Source organism: Odocoileus virginianus, chromosome 1 (genome assembly GCF_023699985.2).
Source record: "Odocoileus virginianus isolate 20LAN1187 ecotype Illinois chromosome 1, Ovbor_1.2, whole genome shotgun sequence".
Lineage (NCBI taxonomy): Eukaryota > Metazoa > Chordata > Mammalia > Artiodactyla > Cervidae > Odocoileus > Odocoileus virginianus.
Genome location: NC_069674.1, coordinates 6,636,679 through 6,652,415, shown reverse-complemented (window position 1 = coordinate 6,652,415; position 15,737 = coordinate 6,636,679). Strand labels below are relative to the sequence as shown.

General features: G+C 48.6%; 1 protein-coding gene across 8 annotated transcripts in view; it reads left to right on the top strand.

Annotated features, from left to right (window-relative positions):
* The window catches only part of ZNF862 (zinc finger protein 862), a 33,248-nt gene extending 17,581 nt beyond the window's left edge, over positions 1-15,667 (top strand). For 5 of the 8 annotated variants that reach the window (XM_070458258.1, XM_070458339.1, XM_070458430.1 and 2 more), the window contains 3 exons: positions 7,869-7,973; positions 8,956-11,070; positions 12,671-15,667. In XM_070458258.1, the coding sequence (XP_070314359.1) occupies positions 7,869-7,973; positions 8,956-11,070; positions 12,671-12,843 (2,393 nt within the window). In that variant the 3' untranslated portion in view covers positions 12,844-15,667. Of the gene's footprint in view, positions 1-7,868; positions 7,974-8,955 lie in introns of all 8 variants that reach the window. The other 3 variants (XR_011484593.1, XR_011484615.1, XM_070458424.1) reach the window with 3 other exon arrangements.
* The last annotated feature ends 70 nt before the right edge of the window (positions 15,668-15,737 follow it).

The following is a 15,737-nucleotide window of genomic DNA, read 5'->3' as shown; positions in this document are numbered from 1 at the left end:
TCAAGACAGTAATGTATGGATAAAATGGAAATATCAATAAAGAGGGAAAACCAAAGAAGGATCCGGAAAGAAGACTGAGAGCTGAAAACTACAACTGAAATGAAAAATCAACCAGAGTAATACAAAAACAGACTTGAGTAGGCAAAATAAAGAATCAGCAAGCTTGAGAATAGGACAATGGAAATTATGGAGCCCCTGAAACAGAAAAAAAGTCAAAAAATGAACAAAGCCCAAGGGACATGTGGGAAACCATCAAGTGGACCAACGTGCATATTGTTGGAGTCCCAGAAGAAAAGAGAGAGAGAAAAGGAAAGAATGACTAAAATCTCCTCAGATTTGATCAGAGACATGGTGGCTCACACTGTAAAGAATCTGCCCGCAGTGCGGGAGATCTGGGTTCATTCCCTGGGTGGGGAAGATCCCTTGAAGAAGGGAATGGCAACCCACCCCAGTATCCTTGCCTGGAGAATCCCACGGACAGAGGGGCCTAGTGGGCTACAGTCCATGGGGTTGCAAAGAGTTGTACATGACTGAGCTGCTAACACTTTTACTTTCACTTCATGAATACAAATATCCAAGAAGCTCAGTAGACTTCAGGTAAGATGAACTCATACCCACACTGAGACACACTATAGTCAAACTTTCAAAAACAAAGAGAACCTTGAAAGCAGCAAGAGAGAAGTGAATCATCTCATATAAGGGACCTCAATAAGATTATAAACAGATATAACTTCCAGAGGCCAGAAGGCAGTGGGCAGATATATTCAAAGTGCTAAATGAAAAAAAAAAGTCAACTGAGTCCCATATCTGGCAAAACTGTCCTTCAAAGGTGAGGGTGGAATTAAGAGATGCCAGGCTAAACAAAAATTGAGGGAGTTCCTTACCACTAGAAGTTCCTTGCAAGTAATGCTCAAGGGAGGCCTGCAAGGTGAAATTAAAGGACACTAGACAGTAACTTGAAGACTTATGGAGAAATAAAGACCTCAATCAAGGTAAATACATAGTCTGTTATAAAAGCTGGTGTTATCATAACAATGGTTTGTAACTACCTTTTGTTTCCTGTGTGATTTGAGATTTATGATTTTTTTCTTTAAAGGAAAAAAAGAATCTATAAGCTAGTATTTTCTAACTTTTGTTTGTAACTCCATATCTTATTTTCTACATAATTTAATACATTTAAAAGAATTACTAGTTTATGTTTTAGGACACACATATATAAGGATGTAATTTTGTGGCATCAACAGTGGAAAGAGATGGGGAAGGCTGTAAAGGAACAGGTTTTGTACACTATTGAAGTTCAGCTAAATTGACATTAGAGTGTTGGTACTTTAGGATGTTGGATGTAATCCCTATGTTTGCTCTTGTTGTTTAGTCACTAAGTCGTGCCCGACTCTTTGTGACCCCATGGATGTAGCCTGCGAGGCTCCTCTCCCTGTGGGGTTTTCCTGGCAAGAATACTGGATTTGGTTGCCATCTTCTCCTCCAGGGGATCTTCCCTACCCAGGGATTGGATCCATTTCTTTTGCATTGGCAGGCCGATTCTTTACCACTGAGCCACCTGGGAATCCCTAAATGTAATTCCCATGTAACCAGAAAGAAAACAGCTGTAGAATATACACAAAAGGGAATTAGAAAGGAATTTAAACGTTTTCACTACAAAAATAAACACAAAAGAAGACAGTGATGATGGAAATGAAGGACAAAAGCTTAAGGCATATGGAAAACAAATAGCAAAATGACAGTCATGAGTCCCTTCTATTCAGTAATTACTTTAAATGTAAATGGGTTAAACACTCCAATCAAAAAACATTGTCAGAACAGATAAAAACACATGATCCAACTATTTGCTGTCCATGGGAAACTAATTTTGGACCCAAAGACACAAATAGATTAAAAGTGAAAGCATGAAAAACAATATTCCATGCAAATAGTAATCAAAAGAGAGCAAGAGTTGGCTATACAAGTATCAGAAAAAATAGACTTTAAATCAAAAAGACATATGAGACACAGACGTTATATATTTATAAAAGTTTCAGTATAGAAAGATGATATAAAATTATATATATAAACCTAATGACAGACTCTCAAAATTTGTGAAGCAAAAATTGCTAGAGTTGAAGGAAGTAAACAGTTCTACAATAATAGTTATAGACTTCAATATCCTAATCATAGTAATGAATAGAAAAACCAGAGAGAAGATAAGGAAATAGAGTACTCAGACAATAAACCAACTAGATCTAATAGATATCTACTAGATACAAGACTCTACCAAACGGTAGCAGTATTCACATTCTTCTCATATGCACGTGAGGCATTTTGTAGGATAGATTACATTTGGTGACAAATTAAGCCTCAATAGAATAAAAAAAATAGATATCAAACAGTATCTTCTCCAAATATGATGGGATGAGGTTAGAAATCAACAACAACAAAAACTGGAAAATTCACAAAATTGTGGAAATTAAGCAACTTTAAACAACCAATGGGTTAAGGAAGAAAATCACAAGAAAAATTAGAAGATACTTAAAGATGAGTGAAAACAAAAACAACATATCATTTTGACGTGGGACAGAATAAGTGGTGCTAAGGGGGATATTTATAGCCATAAATGCTTCCATTAAAAACAAGAAAAATCTTAAATCAACAACCTAACTTTACAACTTAAGGAACTAGAAAAAGAAGAACAAACTAGACCCAAAGCTAACGGAAGGAAGCAAATGATAAGGGTTAGAGCAGAGATAAATAGAAAATAGAAAAATAGCAGAGAAAAATCAGTGGAACCAAAAGTTAGTTCTTTGAAAAGATAAAATTGACAAACCTTTACCTACATAGACTAAGGCACAGGCAACAGAGAAAAAAATAGACAAGTTGGGCTTTATGAAAACTAAAATTTTGTGCATCAAAAGACATATAAACCAGGGATTGTCCAGTGGTTAAGACTTTGTGCTCTCACTTTAGAGGGCCTGGGTTCAATCCCTGGTTGGGGAACTAACATCCCACAAGCCATGTGGCATGGCTGGAAAAAGGAAAAAAATAAAAAAGACAAACCTAATACAAAGTCAACACACACAATGGGAGAAAATATTAGCAAATCATATATCAGATAAGGGATTAATACCAGGCTATACAGAGACCTCCTAAAACTCAACAGCAATAAACCTGATTAAAAATGGACACAGGACTTGAATAGGCATTTCTTCAAAGAAGATGTACAAATGGCCAGTAAGCACATGAAAAGATAATATCACTGATCATTAGGGAAACATAGATCAATGCTACAGTGAGATACCACCTCACATCCATTAGGATGGCTACTATCAAAAAAATAGAAAACAAGTACTGATGAAGTTGTGAAGAAATTAGAATCCTATGCCTTGTTGGTGGGAATATAAAATGGTGCCAACACTGTGGGAAACAATATGGCAGTTCCTCAAAGAACTAAAGATAGAATTATCGTGTGTGTGTGTGTGTGTGTGTGTCAGTTGCTCAGTTGTGTCTGACTCTGTGACCATATGGACTGTAGCCTACCAGGCTCCTCTCTCCAAGGGATTCTCCACGCAAGAGTACTGGAGTGGGTTGCCATTTCCTTCTCCGAGAATTATCATACAATCTAGCAATTTTACTTCTGGGTACATATCCAAATAATTGAAAGCAAGGTTTACACAGAATAGCAGCAATATTTTCAGAATATTCTGGAAACAGAATAGCAGCATTATTCACAATAGCTAAAATGTGGAAGGAACCCAAATGTCCATGGATGGATGAATGGATGAGCAAATGTAATCTATACATATAATAGAATATTATTCAGCCTTGAAAAGGAAGGAAATTCTGACACATGTCAAAACATGGATGAACCTTGAGGACATTATGCTAGGTGAGATAAGCCAGTCACAAAAATGACAAAAACTATGATTCTATTTACAATAAACTGAAAAAGTACTTAGGATGGTCAAATTCACAGAGACAGGTCCAGTGGTTAAGAATCCACCTTCCAATTTAACAGATGCAGGTTTGATGCCTGGTCAGGGATCTTAAGATTCCACCTGCCTCGGTGCCGCTAGGCCCATGGGTCAGTTTATGCCTTCAGTCGTTTCTAGGCCCGGGCTCCTGAGTAGTCCCACAACTCCAGGAACTGCAGGTCATCCGTCATTCCCATTAGGCAGAGGAAAGAAGCCCAGCGGTAGTGTGGGGGACTCACAGTACACCTAACAGCTCTTTCCGGAAGCGTCTCTAATATCCAACTCCCTGACCTCTTCACGTCCAGTGTTCTGACTCCCTCTTAGTGGCAAAGCTTTGGGTTACAGCCCAGTGTTTCAGCCACTCTTTCCAAGTCAGGCTTCGGTGGTCTAGCTTTGGAATGGGGAAAGAGTTGGCTCCTATTTTGAAGGGGCCTTTAAAACAGGCAGACAGAACCACACTTTAATATCCTGTTGCATATGTTTATTGCTATTCCTGATTTATTGATTTTAGATATTATCTATTGATTCCTACTGTGGACGATGAAGATATGGCCCTCTTACATCACCCCAGACCCCCACTTCTCTTCCTTCCATCCTCTCAGAACAGGTATATCATACTTTTTTGGTTAATTCAATGTGACTTATTTGCCCAGTAATGATTATGTATTATTTACTTTTCATCAAAGTGACATATGATGATGTTTCCACTGTTGTAGGATTTTTTCACTCCCAGGAATTGAAATTTTTTCTTATTTTTTATTTTGTTAGTTTTCTGTGCTATCACCACTTCTTCTCAAGTTCTCCATGGAATTACACAACTCCTCAAAGAGTTTCTTCCACATGATCGAACATCCTGTGAGTTATCTCACTTTTTTTCTGGAGATGACTATCACTGAGTCTTCCATGCCTCTGCTCTGCCTAAGCTAGTTATTCTTTAGGCCTGCTGCATATCTGTGGCCTTGGACTTTGTTTTGTCTCTCTCCTATTTCCCAGATTTATTGTTTCTTTTAGGTTTACGTCTTCATTTTGTTGGAGCACATCCTTCAGTAACTTTCTAAGAAAGGGTTCATGGGAGGAAATATTTTAAAGAGTATATATCTAAAAATGCCCTTACTCTGCTCTCACAATTGATAACTTGGTTTGGGTATAGAGTTCCAGGTTGGAGATGATTATCTTCAGCATTTTGAAAGCACTGCTTTTAGGTTTTACAGGTCCTGTTGAGAAGTCTAATTACATTTTTATTCCTAAATCTTTGAACACAGCCTGTTTTTCCACTCTTAAAGGATTTAAGATCTATCCCAGTGGTTTGAAGTACTTAGTGCTTAATGATAGAAGTGTTTTTTCATCTTTTATTCTAGGTATCTGGTGCTTCCCTTCCATGTGGAAACACACTTTCCAGTTTGAGGAAACATTTTTGTATTATTTCTTCCTACTTTCTCTTTTCTTTCTTCTGAGTCCTATTAGTTAGATATTAGACTTTCTAAATTGAGTCCCTGGTTTTGTTTTATTTTTTACTTTTTCTCCTGTTTTCTGCTTCTGTATTTTTTGTTTTACTTTCCTAGAGATTTCCTCCATTTTATTTTCTAACAATTCTATTTAATTTTTAAAAATTTATTCTATCATATTTTTAATCTTAGAGTCTTTATTGCTCTTTTCTTTTTTTTTTTTAATTGCTCTTTTCATGGATAACTATCATGACTTTTCTTGGTGGGAATATTCTCCTTTTTAGGGGAGGGATTGAAATTGTTTTGCTTCTATCGCTAGTTCCTTCCATTCTTTTTCCTTCTTGTTTCATGTTCACAGTTTGTCTTGGATAAATATCTTTAGGTTCATTCATATTTAAGAATAAAGCCTTAAAAACTGACTGGAATCTCTGTGTGCATGGCTGGGACTCAAGGGGTAGGTTATGAAAGGTTGTTGCTAAGTCATGAAAGATGCTGGATTCTTGGCCTCCAGAGGAGAGGAATGCAATCCAGGGCCAGTGACAAGGCTTGATCGCTCAGAGCTTTTGTGTCATAAAGTTTTATTAAAGTATAAAAGAGATAGAGAAAGCTTCTGACATAGACATCAGAAGGGGGCAGAAAGAGTGCCCACCTGCTAGTCTTTTGCAAGCTGTTTCATGTCTGTTAGAAAGCTATTAATCAGATAATCGAGACACCTCAAGGCTGAGGGAGTTTTACCAGGCCCCTCTCCCACAATATGGATTTTTGAGATAGGATGGCCCCCAGCCATAAAACAATTGATATGAAATCAGCCCAAGGTTTGGGAAAAGAGAAAAAGTTAGTCTTAGGTGGAACCATTTTGAAGAAAGGCAAATTCCAAAGCAAATATATAGTTTCATTAACACAGCGTAAGAAAAATATTTCCATAAGAAAGACACATTGGTTAGCTCAAGGTCTGAGAAAAGTTAAGTTCAGGTGGAACCAGGTGTAGTCATGGCAACACAGAATTTTAAGAGAGACCTCCTTTTAATTTTGTATAGAGAAGGAAAAAAATCTGACCCTTGTAGTTTGTTTCCTCCTGCCGCTTAAAGGGAGAGAGAAGAAAGTCTGACACTTGCAGCCTATTTCCTCCATTTGGAGACCCCTGGCCTTCCTGCCTGTTACCCTCTTAGTTACATTCCTGGAGCCCAGGAATACAACTTCTGGTCTGTAGGCTGTCTTCATCTGTTTGCATTGCAGTGCCTCTCCTTCATCTTTCACTCACCCCAGCATCCCAGGGCCTAGAACCTTTCTGGTTAGGTTTTTCTGTGGACTAATCTCTCTTCTCCTCCTTGAGGCAGGGTGGTGGTGTTTTCCAGTTTCCTGGAATAGGTGAGAGGACCTGGGCTTGAACGGGTCTCTTCTTGCCCACCTCCTTCTGCCACACCTGGTGCCTCCAGGTCCTGGCTTTTGTGGGGACTCTGAGGTCAGCCCCACTTCTTTCTGCCTCTTACTCCCTCTGCTGGCGTTTGGTGTTCAGCTGTTAGTTCTTCCATCTCCTTTCCTTCTAAAGATGTATTAACATTTCTAGTGCAGTGTTTCTCTTGGGCTTATGTTCCTTTTTACTGTTATTATTCCTTTGCCCTCATTTAAGAGATGTTTGAAGAAGGACATGTGTTCAGTCTACCACAGATTAATAATTTATTATATTTTCATTAGTAGTAATATGTGGGTACACACACACACACTAACATATAAATATATCCCAATGATCCAAAGATGAATAGTGAAAATAATCTCCCTTTTACCTTGTCCTTCAGTCCCTCCACAGAAGTGCCCACAGTTACCAGTTGCTTGCATATGTCTTTCCAAAAAAAGTTTATACACCCATTCACATTGATACATAAAAAGCATGTAAGTAGAGATGAATGGATTTTATTTTAAATCAAGAAAGCAGTTTTTTTCACATATCCCTGAAGCATATTCATGTGTGCTTAACCCAAAGACATGAGTCTCTTTGAGTCGGATTTCAGGGTCCACTGCCAGTGTAGACGAGCGTTAGGGGCCTTTCAGGTGCCCCGTGGAGTAGCCACTGCACCAAGGCCAGCCATGGGTGTCGCTGAGGAGCATGTGCATGGGACAGTTGTTGGTGACCCTCTCCCACCTCTTGTGTGACTTTATCATTGCTGTCTTCTTTACTTCTGGCCTCTGTATTTCTTCCTGTTTTCACCCTTTCCCCTCTAGATGTGTTTAGCAGATTCATGGCTTCCATGTCTGGCCAATGGAGCTAAGGGATGCCCCTAATCTGGCTGCCTTTTTGGGTTTTAAGAATCAGCACCCCAGACAGATATGCTTTCATTGCGCCCCTAGTTGAATAGATTTTATCAGGAAATACAGCCGAGGCCTCCCCTGGTCTTTCCGGTGGGTTGCTTGACTTGGTAGTCCAGGGCCGTGACGTCACTGTGACTCTTTGTCCCCGAAACAGGGCCTGCTGCTGCCAAACCAGACCTAATCTCAAAACTGGAGCGGAGAGCTGCACCCTGGATCAAGGACCCACACGGGCCAAAGTGGGGGAAAGGCCGTCCTCCAGGTGGGTCTTGACCTGCCGAGCGCTGATGGGTCTGTCCGGGGGCCAGGCCACTATAGCACGTCACACAGTGTTAGTTCAGCCACACTCATGTGAATCTGTTGTGCATGGGGCCCTGTGTTAGGCCCTGGGTAGAATAACATGAATACAAAACTAACCCTGCCTTCAGAGCATAAAACAGTCTGAGCAACTGGGACTATTTGGGAAAAGTAAGGAGCTTTGATGAGTGGAAGTGAAACCGGGATGGTGTGGTAGAGCTGATGGGGGAGATACGTGGTGGACACTGTTCACGAGGAGCCATGTGACCCGCAGGCCGTGAGCCTCGCCTCCCTCCCTCCACTCCTCTGGCGTTTAGCAACAACACTGCTGATCTGTGGGAGTCAGCAGTTTTGCATATGTCTGTCAGTTACTTATTGGCCCCTAGCTACTGTCTATACCTCTATGCCCCCTTTGTTTCTCAGGCTAATAAGAATTATGGATGTTTACCCTCATATCTTTATGGTGCCTCGAAAGAGGATTAAGACCATCCAACAGCACCTACAGCCAAGGTGGTTAATTAAGCTTATGAGCATCTGATGTCACGTGATCCCAGGGTAACTGTGTGGGTAGAGAAGGGGCGGCTGGCTGAAGCAACCATGAGGATTAGCACATAACCCGTGGGGAGCCAGACTGTCTTTCAGAGAAAATAATGGGAAAGGGTTTCAAGAGAAGCCACTCCTGGGAAGATCCCCTGGAGAAGGGAACGGCTACCCACTCCAGTATTCTGGCCTGGAGAATTCCATGGACTGTATAGTCCATGGGGTCACAAAGAGTCCAACACGACTGAGCGACTTTCACTTTTCACTTTCTGATTTCTAGAAAGGTGGAGCCCATCCATCTCCTCTGCTTAGGTTAAGGGGTACTTACTGAATTGGGTTGTCTTAGCTGATAGGAGGCTGCAGAGTCCTGGGCAGCAAAACCAAGCACAGTCTGATTTGCCCCAAAGGGAAAAAGAAGACAGTGGCCGTTAGAGACGCGCACACACAGGCCTCGGCTGTAGAGTCCACGTGGCTTCCAGTTCCTTCTGTGGAAACGTGTACCTCCTACTGCAGGCCCCACCTTTGTGGAGTGGAGGCAGATGGACAGGCGAAAATCAAGAGGACTTACAGGCCCCGCTCCATTCAGAGGTCGTGGTTTGGGCAGTTCCCGTGGTTAGTGATCGACCCCAAAGAGACCAAGCTCTTCTGCTCAGCTTGCAAAGAAAGGCCTAGTCTCCATGACAGATCATCCCGGCTGGTCCGCGGCTACACAGGCCCTTTCAAAGTGGAGACTTTAAAGTACCACGAAGTCAGCAAAGCACACAAGCTCTGTGTCAACACCATGGAAGTCAGGGAGGATGCCCCGCAGGCCGCCCTGGTCCCTGAGATCTCCAGTGACCTGATGGCCAACATGGAGCACTTTTTCCACGCCGCCTACTCAATCGCGTACCACTCGAGGCCCCTGAACGACTTCGAGAAGATCCTGCAGCTCCTCCAGAGCACGGGGACCATGCTTCTGGGTAAGTACCGAAACCGTACCGCCTGCACTCAGTTCATCAAGTACATTTCCGAGACTCTGAAGAGGGAGATCCTGGAGGACGTGCGCAACTCCCCGTGCGTCAGCGTGCTGCTGGACAGTGCCACGGACGCCTCCGACCAGTCGTGCGTGGGCATCTACCTCCGGTACCTGAAGGGGACGGAGACGAAGGAGTCCTACCTCACGCTGGCCCCCCTCCACAGCGAGACGGCGGACGGGTACTTTGAGACCATCATCTCGGCCCTGGACGAGCTGGACATCCCCTTCCGGAAGCCGGGCTGGGTGGTGGGCCTGGGGACCGACGGCTCCGCCCCGCTGCGCTGTGGGGGAGGCCTGGTGGAGAAGCTGCAGGAGATCCTGCCCCGGCTGCTGCCGGTGCACTGTGTGGCCCACCGGCTCCCCCTGGCCGTGGTCGACGCCTGCGGGGCCATCGACCTGGTCAAGAAGTGTGACCGGCACATCCGAACCGTCTTCAAGTTCTACCAGTCCTCGAACAAGAGGCTGAACGAGCTGCAGGAAGGCGCGGCTCCCCTGGAGCAGGAAATGGTCCGCCTGAAGGACCTGAATGCGGTCAGGTGGGTGACCAGTGAGAGCCGCACGCTGAGGGCACTCACCCTGAGCTGGCCCGCCCTGGCCAGGCACCTCCAGAGCGTGGCGGACGCGGGGGGCCAGGTTGGGCACAGGGCCCAGGGCGTGCTGAAGCTGATGCAGGGCTTCCATTTCCTCAAGTTCTGCCACTTCCTCTTGGACTTCCTGAGCATCTACCGGCCTCTGTCTGAGGTGTGCCAGAAGGAGATGGTGCTGATCACCGAGGTGAACGCCACGCTGGGGCGGGCCTACGTGGCACTGGAGACCCTCCGCCACCGGGCAGGCCCCAAAGAGGAAGAGTTCAATGCCCGCTTCAGGGATGGGCGGCTCCATGGCATCGTGCTGGACAGGCCTGAGACGGCAGAACAGCGGTTCCAGGCAGACAGAGAGAGAGTGGTCCTGACGGGGATCGAATACCTCCAGCGGAGGTTCGATGCCGATCGTGCCCCGCAGCTCAGGAGCATGGAGGTGTTTGACACCAAGGCCTGGCCGAGTGGGGTGGCCCTGGCCAGTTTTGGGAATGACGACATCCTAGCCCTGGCCAGGTATTTTGAGCTCTCACTGCCCCCAGGATACAGAGAGGAGGCGCTGCTGGAGGAGTGGCTGGGCCTGAAGGCCATGGCCCAGAACCTGCCGTTCTCCATGCTGTGTAAGCACACACTGGTCCAGCACCGCCGCTTCCCCCTGCTCAGCCGGCTCATGGCCCTGGTGGTCTGCGTGCCCGTCTCCACCTCCTGCTGTGAGCGTGGATTCAGTGCTATGAACCGGATCAAGACCGATGAGAGGACCAAGCTCTCCAACGAGGTGATCAACATGCTCATGATGACGGCCGTGAACGGTGTGGCGGTCACAGAGTACGACCCCCAGCCCGCCATCCAGCACTGGTACCTGACCTCCTCAGGCCGGCGGTTTAGCCACGTCTACACCTGTGCCCCAGTGCCGCCCCGCTCCCACGCAAGTAAGTATGCACGGCAGAGCTCTTAGATGCAGGGATGTCAAAAGAGCAGAACCTCAGCTTCCCAGCCCCGCCCTGAGCTCAGAGCCTGGTAGAGTGCGCTCAAGTCAGCCATCACCACAGGCTTGCTCTAAGGGGTCACGTGCTCAACTCTTTGCTAGACGGGTGGGTGCTCAGGACAGGACACCTTTATCATTCAGCTAGACAGGCTGGGCGCCCACACAGCAGGCCGCAGGGCCCAGCGGTTAGAGCGGGAAGTTCCAGAGCAAGGCTGCCCAGGTACAAGTTCTAGTCCTGCTGCTAACTAGCATGCGACCTCGGGCAACTTAATCTCTGTACTTTGGTTTTTCATCTTTAAAGTGAATTAATAACTGGGAGATGGTAAGGGACAGGGAAGCCTAGCGTGCTGCAGTCCACGGGGTTGTGAAGAGTCGTATACAACTTGGTGACTGAACGACAACAAAAGTGTTTGGAACAGTGTCTGGTGAGTAATGTCCATGGTGTTCTTTAAAGGTTCAGATTATGACCAGGAATAACTCGAGGACTGGACGAGTGAGGGCAGGGGCACCACCTTGTCCTGGGCTGTGGGGACCCAGTTTGCAGCAGGAAGAGGTCAGTGCAGCTCAGAGGGGCCGTGAGGACCGTGCTGCGTGGAGAAGGTTAGGGGTGTCAGGCAGGAGAGGGGTCCATGAGGAGAGCCTCTCAACTCGCCTGGAGGGCTGGGCCGGGACTAGGTTTGAGAGGAAGTGATATTATCCTGGAGGCCGAGTTACTGAAAGTCTTAAGAAATTTTCCTCTCTTCAGGTAGTCACTGAACAGAGAACAGAGCTTCTCCAGGCTGTGCACGGGTCTCCGTCCTGTTGTTCCCACTCTCATGCTGTCTCTGTCCTCAGCAGTGGACTGGCCTCAGGGTCAACAGAGGCTCCGTGGGAAGCAGGGTGGCCCTGGGCCTGCAGCTGGGCCGTGGGTGCAGGGAGGTGGGTGGTAGAAGTGGAGAGAAGGAAAGAGGGTGATTCTGAGGTAAGGTCCTTCACCCAGCATCTGTTGAAGGAGTTACTCTTTGAACGTGGCCCCTGGGGGTGGAGGAGAAGATGGCTTTGGCCGTGCCCTTCTGCAGGTTGTAATCACAGGGCGATGGGACTGTACCTCTGAAGCAAACAGAGAACCCAGCCAGATTTTATATAACAAAGCCTTCCTCCCCAGGCAGTTTCTCAGCCTCAGCACTGTGGACATTCGGGGCCAGAGAGTTCTTCGTTGTGGGGGCCCGTCCTGCGCTCAGCCAACTCTGGTCTTGCCCACTACACACCCGCTGGTTCCCAACAGCACCTTCCTGGTTGTGGCAATTGGAAACGTCTCCCTTCCAGACTCTGCCCAGGGTCCCCTGGGGGCAGAATCGCCCCATGAGCTCCGCGGCCCTCGGGTGGAAGAGTCCGCAGAGTGGGACTTGCTTGAGCCCTGGAGAGCAGTCCTTGTCTGCCTCCTGTCTGTTCTGCCAGGGGTTGTGCACCTAGCCTCCCTCAGGCGCAGCTGGATGTGGGGGGATGGATTATCAGCTGACCTGTTCTCTCCGGCTCACTGTGCCTTCTCTTTCCTCCCACATGAGGGGCGGGACTCAGGAAGAAGACTGGCACATACTGCACGGAGGAGCCCGCCGCCCAGAAGCTGCCCAGCCCATCCTGCAGGGAACCGGTGGACGTCCTGGAGCCTCCTGAGAGGCTCCCGTGTCCCCTCCCTGGCCAGGAGGCCCCAGGCTGTCCTGCCAAAGCGCTCCTGTAGGAGCAGGAATCCAAGGGGTTCATTCCTTGGAGCCCCCTTGCTGCCCTGGCCCTGTGATCATGGTGACAGGCCCTGGGATTCGAGGCTGCTGAGTCTTCGTTGGGTGGGACTCTAAGCACTGGGAGGCGGGCAGCGACAAGGCAGTTAAAGCCACACCCCCATGGAGGCAGGGGGTCTGGAAGCCACGGCCTGTTTCCTGGGGCCCTTCTCTGGGCCCAGGGGACCTCCCAGCACTTAAATATGTAGACACGTTCTATCTCAAGCTCACGTTCAAGGTGCTTCAGCATGTAATCCCATCATGAAATCCCCAGCTTCTGGTGACAAGAGGACTTTTCTGAAGTGGGAATGACAGCTGGGGGAAGGGGCTTGAAGGAGCACTCCTGCCCCTGGGTAGTTGGGGAGCATCCAGGGGGCCGCGCACAGTGAGCGGGCGGGGAGGCATGAGGTGAGGGCAGAGGGTGAGCAGGACTGGGGCCGGCCTGGCTCCGGGCTCTGTCTCCCTCGCTGCACGGCAGAAGCAGGGAAGCCTTGACCTCACACAGGAGACTCCCCTCAGAGGCTTTCTCTGCCTCGTCGCGGGGCCTGCCTCTAGGATGCAGCAAGAGAACCCCTGCACCCTGAGCAGCCAACAGCTCCTGGACGGGAGGAGTGGCTCCCTGGAGGGGCCCAGCGCTTCCCACCAGTCCAGCCCCTAGGTCATGCCGAGCCCTAGATTTCTGCGGAGCAGAGCGTAAGGACGAGTTTTCACCTTGGGGGACTTGGGATCCAGCCCCAGCTCTGCTGCAGGCAGTGGGTCAACCATGATGGCCCCCTTCCTGTCTCCTGTGCCTTTGCATGCCTCTCTGTGAAATGGCAGCAGAGAAGCCAAGTGCCTGTTAGTGCCCGGCTGCCGCGGGACTGCTGGCTGACAGCTCCTCCGCGGGCAGAGATGGGCCTCAGGAGGCAGGGTGGACTTGGCTGTCATCAGCTCTTGTCCCTCTCCTTTGCTACCGACATCCTTATTGTGGGAGGAGGTGCCCTCAGCATAATGGTCTAGCCCATTCTTTCCAGAGGTGCCCTGGGGACTGGTCTGGGAATCAATAGGGGTGTTGGCTTAAATGTTTCAATGCAAACCCACCTGATCAGGTCCCCGGGACTGTTTCCCGCAGGCCCCCCCAGGAACTTCGTGGGCTCACTCAAGCCTGAGAAGACCACTCCGGCGGCACAGAGGGTGTCTCACACGATTCGGTTCCCCTTGCCTCTTGTCGTCTCCCCTTCCACCCAGAAGTAGGGCATGTTTCCTTCCAGGGCAGCTGCCCTTGGGAGGCCTAGGCTGCTTGTCTAGCCAAGGATGATGTGGTGTCTGCCTCCTGCCTTCCTTCCCACAGGTGGGAAACCAGGGGAGCTTGTAGGGAAGGCTTCTGTCTTTCTCTGGCTTTAGATGGGCAGGAAGTAGTGCTCCATCCTGGCTTGCTGCCGGGCCCCAGGTGGGGTTCCTGCTCTGTGCTTCAGGCCCAAGCAGTCTGACCCTTGAGCAGACCCTGGAAGGGTGCTGAGAGCAGCTGATGGTACCGAGTGCCTTGTGGGCAGAACCAATGTTCCTGACTCTGCCTTACCGCCATCACTTTCCTGTTTCTTTCAGCTTTGAGCCAAGAATTCTGTTCTCACTTCCTGCCTTTTAACCTGTGGCACTGTCTCCCTTCCAGCACTGTGTCCTGGGGGCTGAGGTGTACTGTGGGCCCTTGGAACTCTGGCCATGTTACTGTCCATGCAGCCAAGATGGAGCCCAGACCTCCCGCCCCATTCACATGGGCCTCTCCAGGGAGTTGAGGAGTCTGCCCTCGGCCAGTTGCCGAGGGTATGAATTGGTGGGATGGAAGAGAGAAGGGCCCTTTCAAGTGGGGGTTTTATAGCTCCCACCTGACCGTCGGGATTCCCACTGAGTGACGTTCCAGCAGCATCCTCTCCGTGGCAGCTTTCATCCTTTAAGACTCCTCAGAGCAAGAGATTAGTCCTGCGAGCACCACTGCACAAACTCCATGTGAGGCGGAGGCCCGCCCGAGACACCCCCTGCCCCTCCACACCTGTGCTCTGAGAAAGCCTCCAGTGCCAGCTGTGAGAAACTTGGGCCCCTTGAGCAGGGGGCTACTGAAAATGCTGTTTATCATGGGGGTTTACATTGCCCGGTTCCTCAAGGAGCACAGCCGTGCTCTGGCTCCCCTCTTGGTAGCTCATGGAAGAGCGGACGCTGACCATTTTGTGCAGGACCGCGGGGCCGAAGCATGGTGAGACTCCCCCTTGCCCAGGCTGGCCTCTGCGTTTGTTTCAAGAGTCTGGCAGCTTTAGACCCCAGGGCCTGGAGACCCCTCTGTTGGAGAGCCTGCTGACTTTTGCCTGGAGAAAACAAGCTGAAGGGCGCCGGGACTGGAAGGAGCGAGCTCTCTGCCTTTGGCCAGAGTCCTACCCCTGCCTCCACCCTCGTTCCCCACCTGTGGTCTCCATCGCGATGCCCAAAGGGCTGACAAGCTCAGTGACCAGCAGTGTAACCGACAACGTGAGTTCAATAGCCATAGAGACCAGGCAGGAGGCGGGGATCCCGCCCCCGCCCTAGCCAGACACGGAGGAGGTCTACTCCTCCAGACCTTTTGCTTCCCTCAAACCCAGGTTCAGTTCCTAGGGTGCTAAGTACCTAAGGACCCGGTGATGATGGGCCTGTTCCCTCCATCCAGGAGTCTGTCTGCTGAGGTCCACTTCTCTGGTTTCAAACATGTACAAAATACGGTTTAAGAAAACCATGTTCGATTCTCAACCTTTTGCTATCTGAATAAAGCAGAGCTTTTCCGCATATATGCCTCTGTCCCGTAAATCCTGTAGGAAACCGGCGGGGCGGGTCAAGTCAAAGTCTGCCACCACCC